The 19,141-nt window shown below is 46.2% G+C and overlaps 1 protein-coding gene across 1 annotated transcript in view; it reads left to right on the top strand.

Annotated features, from left to right (window-relative positions):
• Nucleotides 1-6,247: 6,247 nt before the first annotated feature.
• ZNF185 (zinc finger protein 185 with LIM domain) overlaps nt 6,248-19,141 on the top strand; it is a gene marked incomplete at both ends in the record, with an annotated part of 32,786 nt that continues 19,892 nt past the window's right edge. Inside the window, 11 exons of the mRNA XM_082004131.1 lie at nt 6,248-6,272; nt 8,856-8,994; nt 9,560-9,619; nt 11,506-11,544; nt 12,177-12,251; nt 13,106-13,180; nt 13,840-13,920; nt 14,966-15,049; nt 16,244-16,282; nt 16,910-16,993; nt 18,583-18,657. Coding sequence (XP_081860257.1) covers nt 6,248-6,272; nt 8,856-8,994; nt 9,560-9,619; nt 11,506-11,544; nt 12,177-12,251; nt 13,106-13,180; nt 13,840-13,920; nt 14,966-15,049; nt 16,244-16,282; nt 16,910-16,993; nt 18,583-18,657 — 776 coding nt within the window. The remainder of the gene's footprint in view (nt 6,273-8,855; nt 8,995-9,559; nt 9,620-11,505; nt 11,545-12,176; nt 12,252-13,105; nt 13,181-13,839; nt 13,921-14,965; nt 15,050-16,243; nt 16,283-16,909; nt 16,994-18,582; nt 18,658-19,141) is intronic.

The following is a 19,141-nucleotide window of genomic DNA, read 5'->3' as shown; positions in this document are numbered from 1 at the left end:
TGAACGGTACACATGGATCTGAGAGTCATAGATGTTTTAAAATAGATGAAATCTAAAAAATAATTTCATTTTAGCTCAGGAGAAGTCTGTCAGAAGGTGCAGGAGGAACTGAATTCTGTCCCTCATATTACCTAGAAATTTTCCGTGGACTTTGTATTTGACATGATAGGTCATGGATGGATGTAGCAATGCCCAGCTGTCCCTGCCGAGGAAGGAATCTCTCCAACAGGCAGGTTTAGGCACCATGATCAGTCTGGGTTTTTTTTTTATTGCTTGTTTGATGCCTCTCTAGTAGGTCATGCTCACAAGTTCATGTTGGTCCTGTCTCTCTCGCTGCCCAGGTAAAAGACTTACTGTCATACACCACAGTTCCCTGTAAGCCCAAGTGCCAGGACTCCGTCCACACGGAAATCATATATATAATTATATATACTATAGTATATAATTTGGAAGAAATATAGCGCCTGCACTGGCTTTGCTTCAGGAAGGAGTCGGGGCATGGCAGGAGCACAGACCTGAACAGGGTACCTGGGAAGTCCCAAGGTACAGATGCAGCCTCAAGCTGCTCAGCAGCAAAGGGAATAAATGGACATCTCTCTGCAGCCAGGTGCAACCCCTCACCTTCTGCGACCGTTTTCAGAGGCGATCGCCTCTCGGAGCTGGTGTTATGCAAACCCGTCTCGTATTTATTTCAGGATCCCAGGGCACTTTGCAAACATTAAGCCCAAGGCGGCTCTGTAAGGTTGTCCAGGGAAAGTGTGTTAAGGGAATCATCCTTCAAAGCGCAGAACTGGGCAGTGCTTAACGGTGCAGCAGAGCCTGCAATAACTGTTTGGATCAGGAAGTGAAGAAGGATTATTGCTCATTTACATAACGATGGCACCCAGGGGTGCCAATTAAGATCAAGGGCCTATTGCACTGGTGGTGTGCAGACACTTAATAGGAGGCAGTTGGCTCCAAAGGGCCCCCACTGGACTTCTGAAGGAAAACCTGCTGTATAAATAGGAAGGGAATAGGGATTTTTATTCAAATGAGGGTTTTTTTTGTCTCAGATTTTATATCTGTAGTGCATGTTTGGGAGAAAAATGTATATTCCTGAACAGCTCTGGTGGCTAAACCAGAGTGACTTGGTTACTTAGTGTATGTCCTGTTGTAATAGAGATGTTCCTAATCACACAGCAGAAGCATTTTGTGTTGGGTAATGAATAAACAGAAGACACGAAGGTGTGTCCAGACCAGCAGAGCTTATTTTCTAACTATAAGGCAAGAGGGAAGGGATGGATCTAGTTTGAGGCAGAAGAGGTTTTGGTCTAGATGAGAGGTGGGGATCTCCACGTTCGGTCAGCATGGTGACGAGAGCTTGCTGCTGTGTGTTTGGAAACAGGTGATTACAGAGATGGGGAAGTCACTGTGGATAGGGTTTAAAAAAAAAAAAAGTGGAATTCTGTAGCGGTGGAGAGATGGAGAGAGGACTGTGGGACAACGAAGGACAGAAATGGTTGAGGGCTGTGTGGGGGCAGGAGTGAGAAAGGTTACAAACTCTTCAGCTGTACCTGTTGTCTTTCATCCAGTGCCTCAAAATCTGAGACCTGCTTGTTGGTGACTGGAGATAAGGATCCCAGAGGTTTTCAGAAAACAGCCACCTTTGCGTACCGGTAAAAGAGGAAGCGAGTTGTTTGCTGTCCTAGTTCTCTCCAGTGCTACGTGCATTTCTGGGGGGCTACAGGTCTGGAAGTTCCTGTGCATGCTGTCAGCAATAGGATGCTGTAGACATGGGGACATGGAGTGCCTGAAATACAGAGGGACCCATTGGCATGTTTCCTGTCATGAAGCATCATTTTTGGGCCATGTCAAGTCATCTGAACTGTGTTCTTCCCTTTTATGTCCCATTTTGCCACAAGTGTCAGGTGCTGGGCTAATGATTGAGTTGTGTTGGCAAGAGAAAGCAAAGGAAAGCATGTCTTTGCCATCTTGCATAGAGAAAAGGGTTTCTTCTGGGTTTTTTTGGGTTTTTTTTTTTATAATCTGTCCTGAACAAATAGCTGCAGTGGTTTATAGCTGGAGACTCTGCTCACAGCCAGCTCCAGAGATTCACAGATAACCCTCAGCACTGCCAGAAGAGAGGTTCTTCTTTGCTCTCAAACTCATGGGCCATGCTCCTAGCTTCTAAATGGCTCTCACAAGGTGGAACACTGCTTTTGGATTGTAAAACCTCCAGCGATGCTATCCACTGCAGTGAAGCCTGGGACTTAATCCACTGGGAGAAAAAGCATTTGTCTTATTTAAAGTCTGGAGATGCTCAGAGCTGAGGAATTGCAGACCACAGGAAGTTTTCTGAGTATCCATGCTCAGATATCACCCCTCACCTGCTGAGTTCAGATTGCCAGGCTTCATTCAAGTGGCAGATAATGTTCTTGTTCCCCAGGTGGGAAGCAGAGCTGTTGGGATCAGCACTAGGTGAGTGCATGTGTTTCTGTACCCATAGAGGAAATTGCTATATCCTATGGCTGTAGCTAATAATTCCCAAGTAAGCTATACCAACAAAAACACTTTTTGCCCTTGTAACTTAACATCAAACATGGAGGTTGCAGTAGCATAAAAGCATGTTTTTGAAGAAACACATTCCCTAGCAACATTTTGGTAAGGAAGATTTTGGAAGTGCTCCATGTTGGCTTGTCACAACCTTTCATGGGAATAATGGTAGACAAGCGTTAACAGCTGAAGACACCCCCTCTAAATCTAGTCTTTGAGATTTACTGTACTGCAGACTCAGAAAGTTTTGAATATAAAGGCAAAAATGCTTTGAAACATGTTCTGAGGTCCTATAGCACGTGTTGAAGCCTGAACCCAAATTTTGCTGACAAGGGGAAGCTGTTTCAATTTCTAAGCCGTCCTTGGAGCGGTGAGAAGCACCTTCTTTCCCAGGAGTGTTGTATCAGTGTTCTAGAGCCAGACACCCTCTTGCTAATCCTCTCTGGCCCCATAAATCCTGTGCTGCTTTCTGCACAGCAGTACAGTTTGAGCAGATGGACTGGTCCTGTTGCAGCCCAAGAAGCTATGTCTGCTGTTTCTTACTCTAACCACCAACTGCTGGAATATCAAGATACGGACAAATACAGTTATGAGGGAGATGCAAGCATTTTTCCCAGCAGTAGTTTGCCGATCTGTCTGGTTTTGGTTTGGGTTAGTGGGTCCAATAGATCTCTTTTGTTCTTGTTTCTTCATCACAGCTACTATCTTGGCATTCATAGATGTCAGTTTATCTGCCAGGTATCACTGCCAGATAGCTTTAAAACAAGAAAATGAGTTTTTCGTTTCTCATGCAAGAAATGCAGAGTTATGCTAACTGCAGGTTTCACAGTATAGCCTGGGTTGATTTGTCTTTTAATGTTCTAGTCACTGAGCAGGCACTAAGCACACATAAGGTCAGCCCAAAACTATACCAAGCCCAGTGTCCTAAGTCCAACGGGAGCCTACAGCAAGTGATTAAAAAATATGGGCAAGAAATAGGGTACTTGAATTGCTCTTGTCTTGCTGAACCCACTCAGCTTCTGGTGATCTTGCTTAGGCTGTATCGCCTTGATCCTCGGGTGAAAGGTAAAAGTAGCCTTCGTTAATGAAAGAGAAAACTGTGTTATAAGGAAGCAAAGAGCTGGCTCCTCTCCACCTCTCGCTGAGGGACCTGTGCACCCCTCTGCATCTGTGACAGGAGATTTGCTGAAAGCTTCGTTCTGGACCCCTTTGTTACGGCGTGGGACAGGAGGACAGCCGTCTCTAACCCCCAGCGCTTTCTGCCCGTCGAGCAGTAGCGACATCCCGATCTGTCATGCTGCGCGGGTACGCCGGCCGGGCTGCTGCTGCCGGCGCATGATTCATAGCTGGAAAAAGCAGGCTGGCAGAAAACGTCTGCCAGTCCCCCAAAGCCAAGCCCAGCGAGCACCACCGACGTGTTCCAACGGCTGTTTGTCAAGCCCGAAATATCGGTGGAGTAGGACAGTGTTTGCTGCGGTCCCTCCCAGCATGATGCGAGCTGGGAAGAGGGAAGGCAGTGCCAGAGGAAAAGGCTTGGCCCGCGTGTAGTTTCTGGCACGTTTTTATGTGAGTGCTGAGTGCCACCCTTCGCGGCTTCCCTTCCTTTTGGGTGTATTTGTTAGGGGGATTGTGTGAGTAAGAAGTGAAGTTTCTGTTTAAGCAATAAATGGAGACGTCGTTTCACGCAGGGCTGCCCGCAGCACGTGACTGGGAGCAGAATTCGGCCCTGCACCTCCATGAGCTCCAGCCCTCGCTCCAGCCCTTCCTGAGAATCTTTCCTCCATGCTGCTAAACCTCTGCTTATTCCTCTAAAAGATCGATGCTGGGGGCTAATCACCTCTCTGTTACGCTGCTAGATAGGTAACAGCTCTCCAGCTGTAGCCTATACCTGCTTCCACCCCTGATTTGCCCTGGATCAGGTCCATATCACACTCCTGGGATAGTTCTTTTCCACCGCTTCTCATCCTCCGCTTACTTCAGTTTTATTTTGTCCTGGAATAGGAAAGAATTTACTGTGTAGAAGAGAGCACCACCAAATGCGCCTCTGAGTCGCAGTTAGCAAGGTAGCTGTGGTCTGAATCCGCCTCGCTCAGATACTGTAGGTAATGAAGCCTCATGGCTTCTCAATGTGCAGGTCCAAGATGCTGTGACTTCCTTTTAACCGAAAGTTGCCAGATTACAGGTCTGCCAGCTGTGCTCCTGCAGACTGCAGCCATGTCTCCCACCTTTATTGTAAAGATATCCAAGTATTTAGAGGCTCTTCGTGGACATCTGGGACAATGCTACAGTTTTCATTTCTCTCTAAATAGCAGGGTCAATGAAATCTGCGTGGGAAGGGGGATCTGGGAAGGATAAGAAAAGAGGTGGGCTGTCTGCTTATGGTGAAAGCTGAATTAATGTTTGGGAGTGTTTGCGAAAGGGAGAGGGAGCCTTGGGGTAATAGCAGAGGGCTTGTTCATGAGCTCGGTGCAAACTGGATGAGGAGTGGATATGCAGTAGTTAGATCTTTGGCTGAGACAAGCCAAAGGAGGAGATTTTGCCAAGAAGTAATGCTGTGAGATCAGTGCTTGGCGTTCCTTATGGGCGTGTGGCTTCACAGCAATATTGCAGGGACAAGCCCACCAGCAGATAATAACCTAATTTTAGATTCACAGGCTCCCGAATAGGGTTGGGCATTCTTATTCACGAATAGCATAGTCACTTAAGAATCCAGGTTCAGCAAATAGTTTTGGCAAGGAAAGAATGGAGGGTTGTAAAAGCTGGAAGTTGCCCTTGATTTTCTCCTCTGAAACAAGGGCTCATCCCACAGCTTACAAGAAAAACTTCAGAGGGTCAAAAAAGAAAAGAAGCATTTTTTCATAAACACATAATCAGGTGCTGAATTAACCTAGGTTCTACTAATCTCAAAACAGTGTGTCCCTTTTGAGGGGTTTTGCTTGCTTTTGTTTGTTTGTTTACAAAAACACAAACCACCTTGTCTTGGCAGAATCTGAAACAACCTATTTTTTTCTTCTGACTTTTAGTTTGCGGTTACTTTTGTTTTAGCTACAGCACTAAAAATCAGTGCTCTGCAAATTTCTGATCTGAGAGTATCTCCAAGGTTGTACATCCAGAAGTTTCTCCTTGCTGCTTTACTGTGGTCGTTTGAAGGAGGGTCCCAGCTGCCATCAGAAGTAAGAACTAACTCTTGCTTCTGAGACAGGCAATAAGACTTGGGATAATAACTGATATCTCTGCCAACTGAAATTTGTCAAGAGCCATTATGTTATACTCCCACTTGACAAAAATATCGAGGTTCCCCCAAGCAGCCTCAGCTGCTCCGAGTTCCATAGACTCCAGAAGGTCTGTACCACCTGAGTGGCTCTAGGCACTTTTGCTAAGGTCTCCTCGACCACTTTCCTCCCAGACCTAGAAGGATGCATCTGTCATGGCCAATCTGAAGGCTTACAGGTGTGGAGAACACACCCATTTGATTTTTCCTGTCCTTGATGCTGAAGGCACATGGCATGGGGAGAAATCACAACTCTAGTGTATGTGCCACAGTCTCTTTATCCTCCAGGCTCTGTGACTGTGACACTGTTGTGATGCTCTCGCTTCCACGTAACTTCCAAGTTTTTTATATCAGAACTACTAATCTGCTTTTCCCCTTTTTCATTTCTTCCAGGTTCTTGCTGTCTTCTAACAGTAACTGAAGGGGAAGGCGCTTCTGAGAACCATGATGTCCCTGGGTGTCAGTAAAGGTAATTCCTTTCCCCATCCCAAGCTGTTGGGGATCTGTCCACTGTCATGGTTTTCCTTTCCCTTCTTTGCTCAGTTATATCTGCTGTAATGTCTCTGCTCAACTCCCCCAGTGTGGTATGTCCAAGGGTAGAGGACACCTCTTCTTGTCTGGGACCTGCTCCAACCTGCAGCTCCAAAGTTACGTGCATTTGGCTATAATTTCAGTATCCATGAAGGTGCAGAGAGCTGGAGAGCTTATAGCCTGGCTGAGGTTTTAAGATGAGCAAAAGACTTAATAAACACCCACGTTATTCTCTTTTCAAGACCCTCCTTAAAATTCTGTCTTTGAAATGTCTACTGAAAATACAGCAGCAATTAGCAGCCAGTGCAGCAGCTGACCAGGATGGCTTCCCTCTATGTCTGTCTACCCACACCCTTCTGTTGTCTCTTCTAGAGATAAAAACCAACAGTCTGTGGGCTTGGAGACCACCCTTGTGCAGCATGCAATATCCATACAGTAATGAGAAGTCTGCCTTTATTGTTAATAAGCTCCTAGTAATGTCATATTAAAGGAGTGTGAAAAAATCATACTGGGGCTACAAGTTGCTCTGGGTTGTCCCAGGAACATGCCCAAGCTGTAGAATTCTGTGGCAGACTCTGAGATGTAATTTTTAAGCAACAGATGCTCACAGGACCTTTAGATGTGAATAGATGGGATGATGCTTCCAAATCCATAGGTGATCTGAAACAGTAATATGGAGAGGAGTGGAGATGCGTTATTTATTTCCATTAGGTAATAGATTTAGTTTTCAATTTGAGTGCTAAGAAAAGCAGCCCTTCCCTTTCCAGGTGCTCTGCATGAAGAGTGTTACTGCTGGTCCCTAAACTGCACCCTGACGTAGATGTGGCCGTGCATAACTGTGCCTTTTAACTGCTACTGCTAATTCCACATGAGGAAGGACATTCTCTTCATTGCTGTAGCTGTGTTTTCCTTAGAGACAATCCAATGTGACCAGTTGTTTAAAAAAAAAATAATCCTACCCCTACAACTTAATGTATACTTGAAGCACATGACCGTGTGTCACAGAGAATCAATTTACTGCATGTCAGCTGCTCAGTGATAACTATTTCTGGGCAGCCTTCTAGTCCATCACAAGCACAAGATATACATACTTGGTTGACCCTCCTTTCCTGGTAGCTAAATTAAATTATTTCATGTTTGCCATAGGCAGGCAGTTTCCTTGGCTTGGGTGATAAGAAGTTGTAAAGCTGCAATAGCTTGGTGGTGTCTCTAAACCCCTGAGCTGTATTAGTCCAAGTGTGACGAGGAGAGCAGGCTTGATGTTTTCAGCCTTTACCAAGTCATTTCCAAAATGGCAAAAGATTGAAGATAGTCAGAAATACATAGAAAAGGAGATTTCCTTATCTGGTCTTCATCTAACAATTTCCCCATGGGCAAACAGCTATTTCTGTCAGAAGAAAATGCTGGATGGGGAATTTTCCAGTTGAAATACCTTTTTTATAATATCTGGCTGCAATCAGTTTGGTCCAGCAGGACTTTGTCACTTGGGGATGACTGAAGCCCTTCGCATCAGTCACCTGTGCATTTCCTTTCCTCGTGAGAGACTGTTCCCCCTTCCCCAGCCTCCCATCTCCTTCCCTGCCTGCTTCCAACATTTTTGGCTTTAATAGTTCTCTCCATTAACCTGTGCTTTTTTCACACAGTCTTGTTCCCACTGGGAGGACTTAGCAACTCCTAATCCATGGCCTTCTGCAATTTCCTACATTATAATTTTATGTTGTAATTGCCATTGCTGACTTTCTCAACCAGAGAATGTAGTTGTGGTTCATTGCCTGAACAGAGATAAGGAGCAGAATGAGGATGGTGGCAGAGCTGCTGTTGGACAGCAAGAGAGGGACCATACAGGACAGGATGTTTCCAGATTTGGGCCAGATCCACACCCTTAGGCTTGAGATGGCTTGAGAATATGTTTTTGAAACATGGCTTGAGACTATGTTTTTGAAACTGAACTTTGTAATGGAAATGTGGAAATGAGGAACCAAAGGATGTGTCTCCTCCAGCTCTGACAAGCCACCAGAGAAAGCTGACAGCTGGGTAGTTTGCATTTTATGGCTTACCTCTAACCCCCAACTCTTGGCTCTGCTTCATGCTGCAGACTTTTCATCCTCTCCCACAAACCAAAAAAGCCTTATGCTAGAGCTGATGCAATGGGAAATGCCAGAGGAAACACTGCTTTGTAAACACATGATTAGACCATCCACTGAATGTCTTTGGTTTTCCTGAGAGAAAATGATTCCTTGATGTTAAAGAGTCCTCTGAAAGGAGAGAAAAAACTATATGAATCTCTGTAGGTGAGGTGATGCATCAGGGTAAATTGATCCTGAAATTTGGATATCGGCTTGTTTCCATTTTTCACCAGAAGTGGCAAAAGACTCATTCAGTGTTTGAATCTCTGACTGAAAGGAGACTTGTGCTCCCTGCTGTCTGCAGTTTGCCCCAGCTCACCTGCTGATACTGTGAATTCTTGCCCTTTCTCAGCAACCCTTCTCCTCTCTCCTTCCTTTCCCTCTGCCTCTCCTAGGACGTGTCATTCCACCCACGGACGAAGACCGCAGGAGGATCATTAAGCAGATGAAGGTTCGCACCACCCTGAAAGGAGATAAGAGCTGGATCCACCACCATAACTCGGACTCTGAGGATGAGAAGAAGAGCAGCCTGCTGTAAGTGTGGCCACTGAGGAACACTCCTCCCTTCCCTCTCCCTCAGCAACCTCCCATGAGGGAGGCTTTCCAGCCTGCAGAAGAAGCAAATGTGGTGCTAGCATGTTTTGGGGTCCCCATGATGCCAGGAAATGACACTGCCAAAAGGAAGCGGATAAATACAGGCTGGGGAGAAGCTCTAAGAAATGGCCTTTCCTGGGAGCTGGGAATCCAGCAGCACAGGCAGATTTGAAATCTCATGAGAACTCCGAAGTTTTTGAAGCCATATTGTGTTTCATCATCTCTGGAGTGAGAAAGGAAGGGGAAGACCTTGATGGGAGGGAGTTTAAGTGATAAAACAGCCAGGTCTGCATCTCCCCGCCCCAGCTTGCAGGGCTGTGTCACACAGCCACGCTTGTACCAGGGAACACCACAGTCTGCACCTGCTCCTCTATAATTATCAACAAACCAAGCCCAAATCAGTCTTCTCTTAGCAAGTCTCTCTGAAAACATCACTGCCACGTTCAGCAAGGCAGCTTGGCAAGATCAGAAGTTAACGACGTCATTGTGTTTTCTCTTTACTCAGGTCTGGACGGGCCAGTGAGGGATCCCCAGCCTCAACACCTATTGCTCCCCAGAGTGACAGGTAATTTTGGGGATTCGTCCTGTTGCTTCCCTTCTGTGTTAATCTCATGGGGTCAGTGCAATGTTTTCACTGGTTCTTCACAGATGTGTGCTCTTTCTTTGCCTCCTCATACCTGCTCACTGCTGTGATTGTGTTAAAAAACACAGTCCTTGAGGAGAGCCTGCATTGTTCAGTATAATATCTTACAAGCTGTCCCCTTGTAGAGAGCATGGCTTATCTCCTGCAAAGTCCAGATGGGTGAATGGATGGATTGATGTCTTTAAAGCAGATGAGTGGATGCCTTCAAGCCCATGATCCCACAAGATTACTGGTGCACATCAGCTCCTGTGCTGGTGCAACAACTGTGTGCTCTGAGTCTGGGGGCTCCTCAGAACAATTGAAGCCCTGTGTGGGAGCCACATTTGCTTCAGGGCCAGAGCACGAGGGCTCTTCAGCAACCCAGGAGTTTGTAGGACTAGTGTCCTAAAATATAAAACTGCTGGAAAGGGCTTAGTCGTATGTGAGAGCTCTTTGCTAGCTGCAGTGCCATTGCTGGGAGAGCATTGTCCTCTCCCATGGGCCGTTTCCTGCTTCCTCTCCCTTTTTCTGTGCCAGCTCTTGTCACTTCTTGTTGCAGTTAGACAAGATGGTTTTCCTGCCATGACCTACCTCTTTCTGCCTCCTTCTACAGCAAAGTGCTTTTATCAGACACAGCATAAGTAAAAACAGGGACATTTGTGACATTGGAAATGTGGCATCTGAAGGGGCACCTTCACACAAATGTGTGAGGGCCTAAAGTTGACAGAACGTGCCTGATAGGGAGTGCAGGACACTCAGGATCTCTTTATACTTTGAAGTGAGAACAAGCATTCATATGCCAAGCTGGACAGCTTCTCAGCCTCCCTGCAGCTCTCGTTCAAATCTCCGTGCTCAGGGAACAGCTAGGCAATGGGGCTGAGATGAGCTATACCCTGCCGGTGCCTGCTCTGAAGACACTGCAGAAACAAGAGCTTGGGGCTGGGCTCAGTACTCGTTGTCCTCCAGCTCATCCCATCTGGAGAGCTCCAGAGCTAGGCTAAGCCTGCAATGAGTTTTCATTTATGTGTCTGAAGGCAACTGGATAAATTTGAGCTTGTCAGCTGCTCAAGCACATGGTGATGGGCAGTGTAAACCTGCATTCCTGCTAAGCTCTGACCTGGTGGCTGACCCTGCTTGGAACAGGAGGTTAGACCAGACACCTGCTAAGCCTTCTTACTGAATTATCTTGTGATCCTGAGGGCACCTGAACAGACAGGAAAAGAGGAGGTGGTACCTGGGCAGGGGTGAAGGGAGCCTGTCTGAGCTCATTTGATGGGAACCAGGTCCTTGAGACCCATCCTGGTCCCCATCTTTCTCTAAGGAAAATGCCTCCAAGACAGCTTGAAGCAGGTTCCAGAGATGCTTCCTCCTGCCCTGGTGCAAGGGGCCAGATGCTCACCTGCTGGTATCCCTTTCCTTTCCCTCCAGGGGAGCTATGCCACACTTGCTTCCTGAGAATGGAGCCTCAGAGTTAGTGTGAAGATGATGTTTTCCTGTGATAAAACAACCAGGATCTCTACTATATTTAATTTCCTCCATCAATCTGGAGACTTCATTTTGATCCAGAAAACACTGTCAGCAAGGCTAATTTTAATTGCCTAACTCTAACACTCACTTTTCTTATAAAAATCTTTTATAGAGCTTGTTCTGATGATTATTAATTTTTAAAGAATCTTTCTAAGATGCAGCAGCTGAGGTATCACTCGAGGCCCATTTAGCTAGGTTTTTGGCTTGACAGCCACATGGACATTTCCCTTTAATATTGGTGCTGCTGCTGCTGTTGGTTTTCCCTGTATTTCTTAATTCACTAATGTCTGTTCTTTGCACAGGTCTTCTGCCTCCAAGCCTCAATCCGGATACCTCATCAGGTTGGTATAGAGTGGCATATATTTGGGCTGTAGGGGCCAGAGAACTAGATCAGGAGCAACAGGCATAAAAAATGTTACTATCTCTTGGGTTCTATTAGTTAGGAACATTACAGTGCTCAGGGAGTACCTTGGTGAAGAGATAGTCCTGAGTATTTTGTTTAACAGGTAGCTCAATGGTGATGTTAACAGAAATTCAGCTCTCCTCTGTATGATACAGTGATCATACGTGGCAGGGTTATTGTGCTATGAAAATGTTCCACCGACCTTGTGATCAGCACAGCACCGGTGATGGGGCTTGTGTGTTTCTGCTTCCCCTGACACATGGGCTGTTGCCCACGGAGGCTCTGATGCCACCGCAATCCTAAACAGGTTGGCAAGCCCTGTGATACCATACCTAAGCCTGTGTGCAAGCTGATTTCACTGCGTTGTCTCAGGCCAGGAAGTAGGGAAGATGGGACTTTTCTCAGGATGACTCTCTCAAGGAAGCACCTTCTAATTCTCAGTGTCCTGAACCAGCACCTTCCTCCTGACAGGACACATGGACACTGTTAGGCCAGAGTGGCTGCAAGTCTCTTAATTTTAGTTCCAAACTCTGTCCAGCAAAAAATTTAACATATCCCTTTTCTCCCCAGAGGGGTGTTCACAAGAACCATTGATAAGACCTCTTCTGTGCCAGATTCTTCATCTTCTAATGAAGCACAAAAAAGGTATGTGTGTGTCTTCCTCTTCCTCATGGAAACGAGCTTTTAAATATTGTATGTATTGCTAGTCATCCTCTTACTTTGGCCAGTGTTTGTGGGCTTCCAGTGAGCTCCACTAAATCCCTGCTTAATGCTGGAAGACGTGGCTGTTCATTTAACAGCTCTGCTCAGCAGACATGAGAAAAAGTTGAGGCATCAAACTCTGTATTTTCCTCACAAGAGCATGGGATGGCAGTTGGCTGTGAACGTACTGACAGGTTTGGGTTTAATTTGGCAAATAGTTTTGAGTGGGGGACAAATCACAAGGAATCATTGCAAAGCTTTAACACTTTATTTTGATGTTTTTAATGTGGTTTGGCTTGGGTTTGGGGTTTTTTTTTTTGAAACCTGTCTTATGAAAGACACTTATGTTTAATTCTAGTAAGTAAGATCTAAGCATGGCTCTGATCTAAGCAGACGCTTTGTTGGACCTCAAGTGAAACCTTTTGAAACCAAATATTTCCCCCTGTTTGATTCATCTGGGGAGAAGGATGATGCCACAAGATGTCTTCTTCCTTCTCGCTGGCTGATCTTGGGATGGAGTAGCATCATCCAACAGAAGAGTATGCCCATACTGGCCCTGACAACTCACTGTGGCCCTGGAGAAGCAAAGTAGACCTCAAAACCTAGTCCAAAGCTGTGAAAAGGTGGCAAATGCTGCCTGTCAATTAAATAGCATTCTCTGAATTCAGAGAGTGGATATTTGGGATCACCCTGTTTTCCCCCATCATGTGGAGCATGAGCTCACCTGGGGAAGAGGATGGCGAAGAGTGAGAGCACAGGAGGGTCATGGTAACAGATGTAATTTGTACCATCTGCAGCACTGCCGCGAAGGGGCGCAGCCTGTGCCGTTCTTCCTCTGGCTACAGGATGACTACTGAGGATTACAAGAAACTGTGAGTGTGCAAAGGGGAGCAGCACTTTCTGTCCATGCACAGGCTCAGCAGCACCTGAGCTTCGATGATGAAGCCACCTGCACATGGATACCCATGCGCAAGGCAGCCAGGCACACCTTCATCAGCTGAGCAATGCAGAGTTTTCACTAGAAGCTGAAGCAGTTTGCGGTGCTACCCCCAGGCCTGTGTGGGCCATAGGGTGTTCCTTGAACTGGTGGAGTGAATTTTATCACTTGGTAGTAATTAAGGCAGAAACTGGAGGATGCAGCCTGGGGACTTGGTTTGCAGCATTGCTGACCTTTCTGAAACCAGGAGAAAGGAGGGGCCTTGTGGCAGAACAGCACTGCTGACATTTCCTCCACAGCTTTTCATGTCACAGGCTGTGGCTGTAATCTGAAATGCAGCTGAGTATTTATGCTGAACCAGCCTCTGGTCTTAACCCCTATGCTAAGAAAACAAAATCCTATGGGGACATGCGCACCCCAATGCTCATGAAAATTACCAGTGTCTTCCACACTTGTGTGCAACACTTCTAGGGTCTGAACCATTTCCACGTTCCCTGCCCTTGGATTTACCTTGGGTTTTGCTTGTGCTGCCTCTGCAACAGTCTTCAGAGGCAGTTCCCTTACCCTGGCTCTCCCCTTCCCTTTCTATTTCAGAGCTCCATATAATGTCAAGCAAAAATCAGTGGACTTGGGTGAGGAGGATGTGCCTTTTACTCCAGATGAACATAAAAAGAGGTATGTCCTCCAGGTAACCACCTTTTTCTTGCAGGGGCATGGACAAGTGGACTTCAGTTTAACTGTTCATTACTGGGAGGGTCAGTTCAATGATTATTACAGCTGAGCCATTAGGACTGATTGCAATAAAATAATAATAAGCAGATATTTCTACACAGAGCGCATTTCTGCCCACAGGCAGCTGCGCTCCTAACAAAATATAATTAAAAACCTGACATGATTCAACCCGACAGCATATCCCAATTAATTTGGCAGCTGGAAATGGGTTGTGGAATCCATCCGCTGCATACTGTCTATGTGAAAAGATAGAGATGTACAAATAGCCTGGCAGTAAAGGGAGGAGCCCACCTCCCACAGCCTACACGTGCACCTTTGAGTCTGGACCACTTGGGGACTTGCATCTAAGTCCAGATCCAGACAGGACTCTCATTCTCGTACCAGGAGTAGAATGTGTTTTGTCTGTATGGTAGATCTGCATCTGATGCAGCCAGTATTCTTGTTGCTTTCAGCTGAGTCTCTGAAGATACTTTTCCTCAGATACAAGACTTTTACAAATGCAAACTTGGTAATTTGCCCGCTGGGGATGAACCAATAAAAGTCCTTTCAGAGATCTGCACTTCTCCCTTGGTACATCTGGTGGTACTGATGTCGTATAGGCATGTGCAGTCCATGTAGCATGTCAGCCACAAAGCCTGTGTCCCATTTTTTTGTCCCACAGTATGCAATATTGCAACAGTCCAGGTCTTGAAAAGGGGAACTCCCTCTGCTCTCCTGCAAGAGGAAGTTTTGGGTTTTTTTTTTTCTTTTGTCCTGATGCTTCACATCCATGTGAAAGTGCTGTGGTCCAGCATGAATGAAACTACAGAAAAAGATAAGACATTGTTATTCCTCTTAGCTCTGGCTGGATTTCTGTTCCCCAGAGTGTGGGAGCTCTGTCAGGGTTAGCACAAGCCTCTGCTGAGTTATTCACCTATTGCCTCTTCAAGGCTACAGCCAGCAGCCACCAAGAGCATGAGCAGAATGTGATCCCTTCCCTCCCTTCCAGGACAGAGGCGGCCAACAGTGTCCTGAGACGCACTGCCAGCAGGGAACGTGCTTACGTCCTCTCAGCAGCCAAGAAAAGCAATGGGTGAGTCTTCAGTGTGCGGATGTGGGGCAGGAGACAGGGAAGGGGCTGTTGAAGGCAGTCTCACAGGGATGGTGGCCTGACCCAAGGCTCTCGGAAGGTGATGGGTACATTTCCAATAAGTGGAGAAGACATAGCTGCTGTCTCTCTAGAAGTGCCAAGGATATCTGCAGGTTTCTGCAGAACTGGGGAAATCCTCCAAGAGTCTTGGGAAGTATTCCTTACTGAGAGGGATAAAAATTCAGGAAGAGGAAAACCATGCTAGTCCCCAAATCTCTGAGGCATGTAATCAAGACATCAATTTTCAGAGTCAGTTCTTGATACTGCGCTCTCCAGGTTTTTTTGCATGCAAGGGGAAAATCAGAACAAATATACTGTGTCCATCCTGCTGATCAGCTTCTTGCAACAGAGTTTGCCTTTACATTGTGTTTGAACAGTAGCTAGATTTAAAAGATCCTGATCTTAGTTGCAGCTTCAAAATAGGTTCTTTTTCCCCACAGAACTAACAGGAATGTGTGGATATGTAGCAGGAATGTGAAGGATATGTGGGAGCTACTGGTGTTCAAGGCTCTGTTGTCCATCTCTTTCCTGGGAGGGGGAAAAGAGCAGATTTCCAAGGTCTCTGATCTCCCAGGACCCGTGGTAGCGACTTTTTTGCAGCTTGCTTTCACTATAAATCGTTTTGCTCTTGACATAACTTGGGATGACACAATGAGGCACCAGGAGGTTGCTAGTGTGGGAGGAAGCAGGGAGGGGACGCGCTAGCAGCACTCAACTGTGTCCAGAATGAGAGAAGTGCTTGGATGGGGTCTGTAAGGACGCTAAGGGTGTTTGCACTGTCTGCTAGTTCCTCCGGTGCGCTGAGTATCGTGTGGTATGGAGTGAGGCAGGTTTGTATGCAGGAAGAAAAACAGCCGTCAGGAAGGTTTAAAATTAAAAGGGCACTTTGGGGAAACTTCTTTACCTCACATGTCATAACTAGCTGCTCTTCCTATTTTTATTTCCTCTTGTCTATAATTTGCACAGGTTTAACACACCTGGTCACTGTCAGCTCTGCCCAAATGGTGTTACCTGACCCCTTAATGCCTTGCACCATATGGGTCAATTATGGGTCAGAAACTCTGTGGGAGTTGCCCCTGCCCAAGGTGTGTCTTTACCTCCAAACTCTTAATTGTTGCCCTTATGCTTCCTTTACAGCAGCCCAACACAAGAATTTCCACCTTTGTTCGCCAAGAGGTAGGTCACTGACCCTCTGGAAGTACGGCTGGGGTTGTGTGTCTGTGTACTGCACCAGGGCTGCTGTTAAATGCTGGGACAGGAGCTCCCCAGGTGTTTCAAAGCAGAGGAGGGACATTTCCCTTAAAAAGGATGCTCTGGGTTGAATCATGCTGGCTTTTGAGAGCCCACGGTGTTGTAAACACCGAGAATACAGTACTGATGCTTTGGGTTATGGGCAACCTGAAACAAGGAGAGACTTGTTCACTGCCTTTCTTCTTCCAGGGAAGGCTGGCTCCAACCAGCAGGGTGGATGTTCTTCAGACATTTGACTCTTAAATCAGTTGGTACAGATAGGGAAATGATACCTAGGGTGCTCTCTGGAATTTAAGCATTCAGCTGATGCTATTTGTAAAGTGACTGTGACAGCAAAATGCCGCTGATTTGGGCTGAAGATCTCGCTTCATTCAGCCAGTTGAGATGCTCACCAGTAGCACAGCACAGGGAGCATGAGGAGCAGGAAAGATCTGCCTCTAGGGGAAACAGAGGGAAAACATAGCTTACGGTAAAACAAGAATAAACTGCATTAGCTAGCAGTGGGGAATAGGAAACGATGTGATATTTCTCTTTCTCTTTGCCTTTTGAAAGAATTGAGATAGAAGAAGAAGGCGGCCAGCAGAGGAGGAGTCCAGCTGTGTCTGGTTCATGCGGGTTTGCACAAGATGACAACAGGTATTTACCCCATCCTGGAGTCATGTGGTGACTGTCTTTAATTTTAGGGCACACTGATTTGCCATCTCTGCAGATAACTGCATTTATCTGCAGAGTAGCAGCTATCTGAAAGACACTTCTCAGAAAATCCTGATTGCCCCTTTCTTGCAAAAAGGGAGAGATTCATAAATGAAAAGTGAGGTCAGCTAACTTGGTGAAACAAATGGTCAGGCATGGGGACAGGGCCAGAGTGTCATAAAGTACCCAACTTACAGCCCTGGAGGGTGACAAACTGCATTTAACTACAGGCCAACTCTAATGTGAGTTGTATGGTGTAAACCTGCCACTGAGCCCCTCTCCTGATGACACGCCACAGCCCAGTGTATTCACAGGTTGCTCATATGCCACAGGAATGAGCCTGGCGGCACTTCTGGAAAGACAACTCGCAGGAGGAGTCAGAGCAGCCATCAGATAGCAATGATTTTCTTTTACTAGCAAACTTGGCTGCGTGAACTGACCCCATCACCTAGACGAGAAATACTCAATATCTCATTATTTCCAGTCCCCTGAGCCAGCTCTCTGCTTTTGTTAGACTTTAGATTTAATTATTCTACCATGATAGCAACAGATAGGTGTGACTGGAGAGGTTTGAGAGGTTCATTATCTTTAAATTGATCTTTGCTCTGATGGGAAATGTTAGCCTTATTTCAAGCCCCCAGCCCCAGTTGCAGGCTACTGTGAAGCTCAGGTATATGCAGAGCCATACGGAGCTGTGGCAGACAGGCCGGAACGTTCTTGCCATGGTAGGTGAGGCCTGGGGACAGCCTGTCCCTGGTGTAAAGGGACAGCAGTGACACCCTCACTCAGTCCACACTGGTCAGGAACAGCTGGCTCGTGGTGTGGGGCTGAGTGAGGTCCGTATGCAGAAATGTTTGGCTGAAATGGAAATGTTTGCCTTAGGAGGGAGAATCCTCCTCTGTTTTCAAGCAGATTCATTTAACTTGGGATTCAGCTCTCTCTTTCTGCTCTTGAGCGGTGGCTTGATGCCAGGCAGCAGCATTATTAGCCTCTCTGCCACTCTGGTCCTTAGTGGACCCAGCGGGGAGTACAACAAATGGGGCCTTTCAGCCTGAAATGTTTTATTTTCAGGATGAAGGAACTGCCTCATGAATTTGGGTAGCAATTTTGTGCCATTGTGGTGCAGGTTTAAGGCAGGGCTGGGAAGCAGTTACCCTCCTTTCCTACATATTACACACGTGCACATAATGAAATCAATTTTGTGAATGTACTGAGGAAGTTGGTTTTTAGTGCAAACTCAAACATTGGGGCTAGAAACAGCTCCAGCTGTGTTAAATAGAAAAAGGCAGTTTCTATAGGCTGAATATTTCAGCAGAAAGGCAGATACTAGTCACATCAGTGCAACAGCACATAGGGAATCCTGCGTGGGTAAGTCCTTCCTTGCACAGCAGGGTTTGGCCTCGCTGTCCAAAAAGCAGACGCCAGAGCTGTGGGCCAGAAAGCAGGATGTGTGTCCCCACAGGAGGAGGCACCTAAAAAAGAAAAAAAATCTTCTGTTTTAATGCTTTGTTACTTGCTGTTTTTTTTGTCAGTACTAACGGGCTAAGAAGAACCACCACTGGGTCTTCCTGGAATGAGCCGAAGACAACAGCAATGTCTCCCTGCAGGTAAGTGTTACAGCACAGCCAGGATGTCTTGGACATCATCTGCAGCTGTATCAGCCCATGTGTAGCTGTAGGTCACAGACTTCTGTGGACACCCCTCTGGGAGGTGAAATGAAGCAGATTTGTCAGCCTTGTACGTGGGAGTCCAGTAGTATATGGGAGACTTTTCTCAGATGCAGGCAGCTGTTTCAAAAAAGGTTTTATGTCTGAAATCCATATTATGTCCATATTATGCAAGGATCTGACAACATCCTGGTAGAAGTGCTTAAAACCTGAAAGGGAAAAAAACCAAACATGCTTAACTCTTTCTCTCCAAATATGTGTAGGGGAATAATCTTCATTTGCTTTCAACTTTGTCTGTCTGATTGAATTCATGACTGTAGTATAAAAAATGTTGAAATGGTTTTCCATAGCAGTGCAGACAGCGCTTTAGTTACTGACCTTGTTCTGTTATTTTTATTCTTTGTGTATCATTGGCAGAAGGCAG

Source organism: Phaethon aethereus (assembly GCF_964289735.1).
Source record: "Phaethon aethereus genome assembly, chromosome: 10".
NCBI lineage: Eukaryota > Metazoa > Chordata > Aves > Phaethontiformes > Phaethontidae > Phaethon > Phaethon aethereus.
This window is presented reverse-complemented; position numbering and strand designations above follow the sequence as displayed.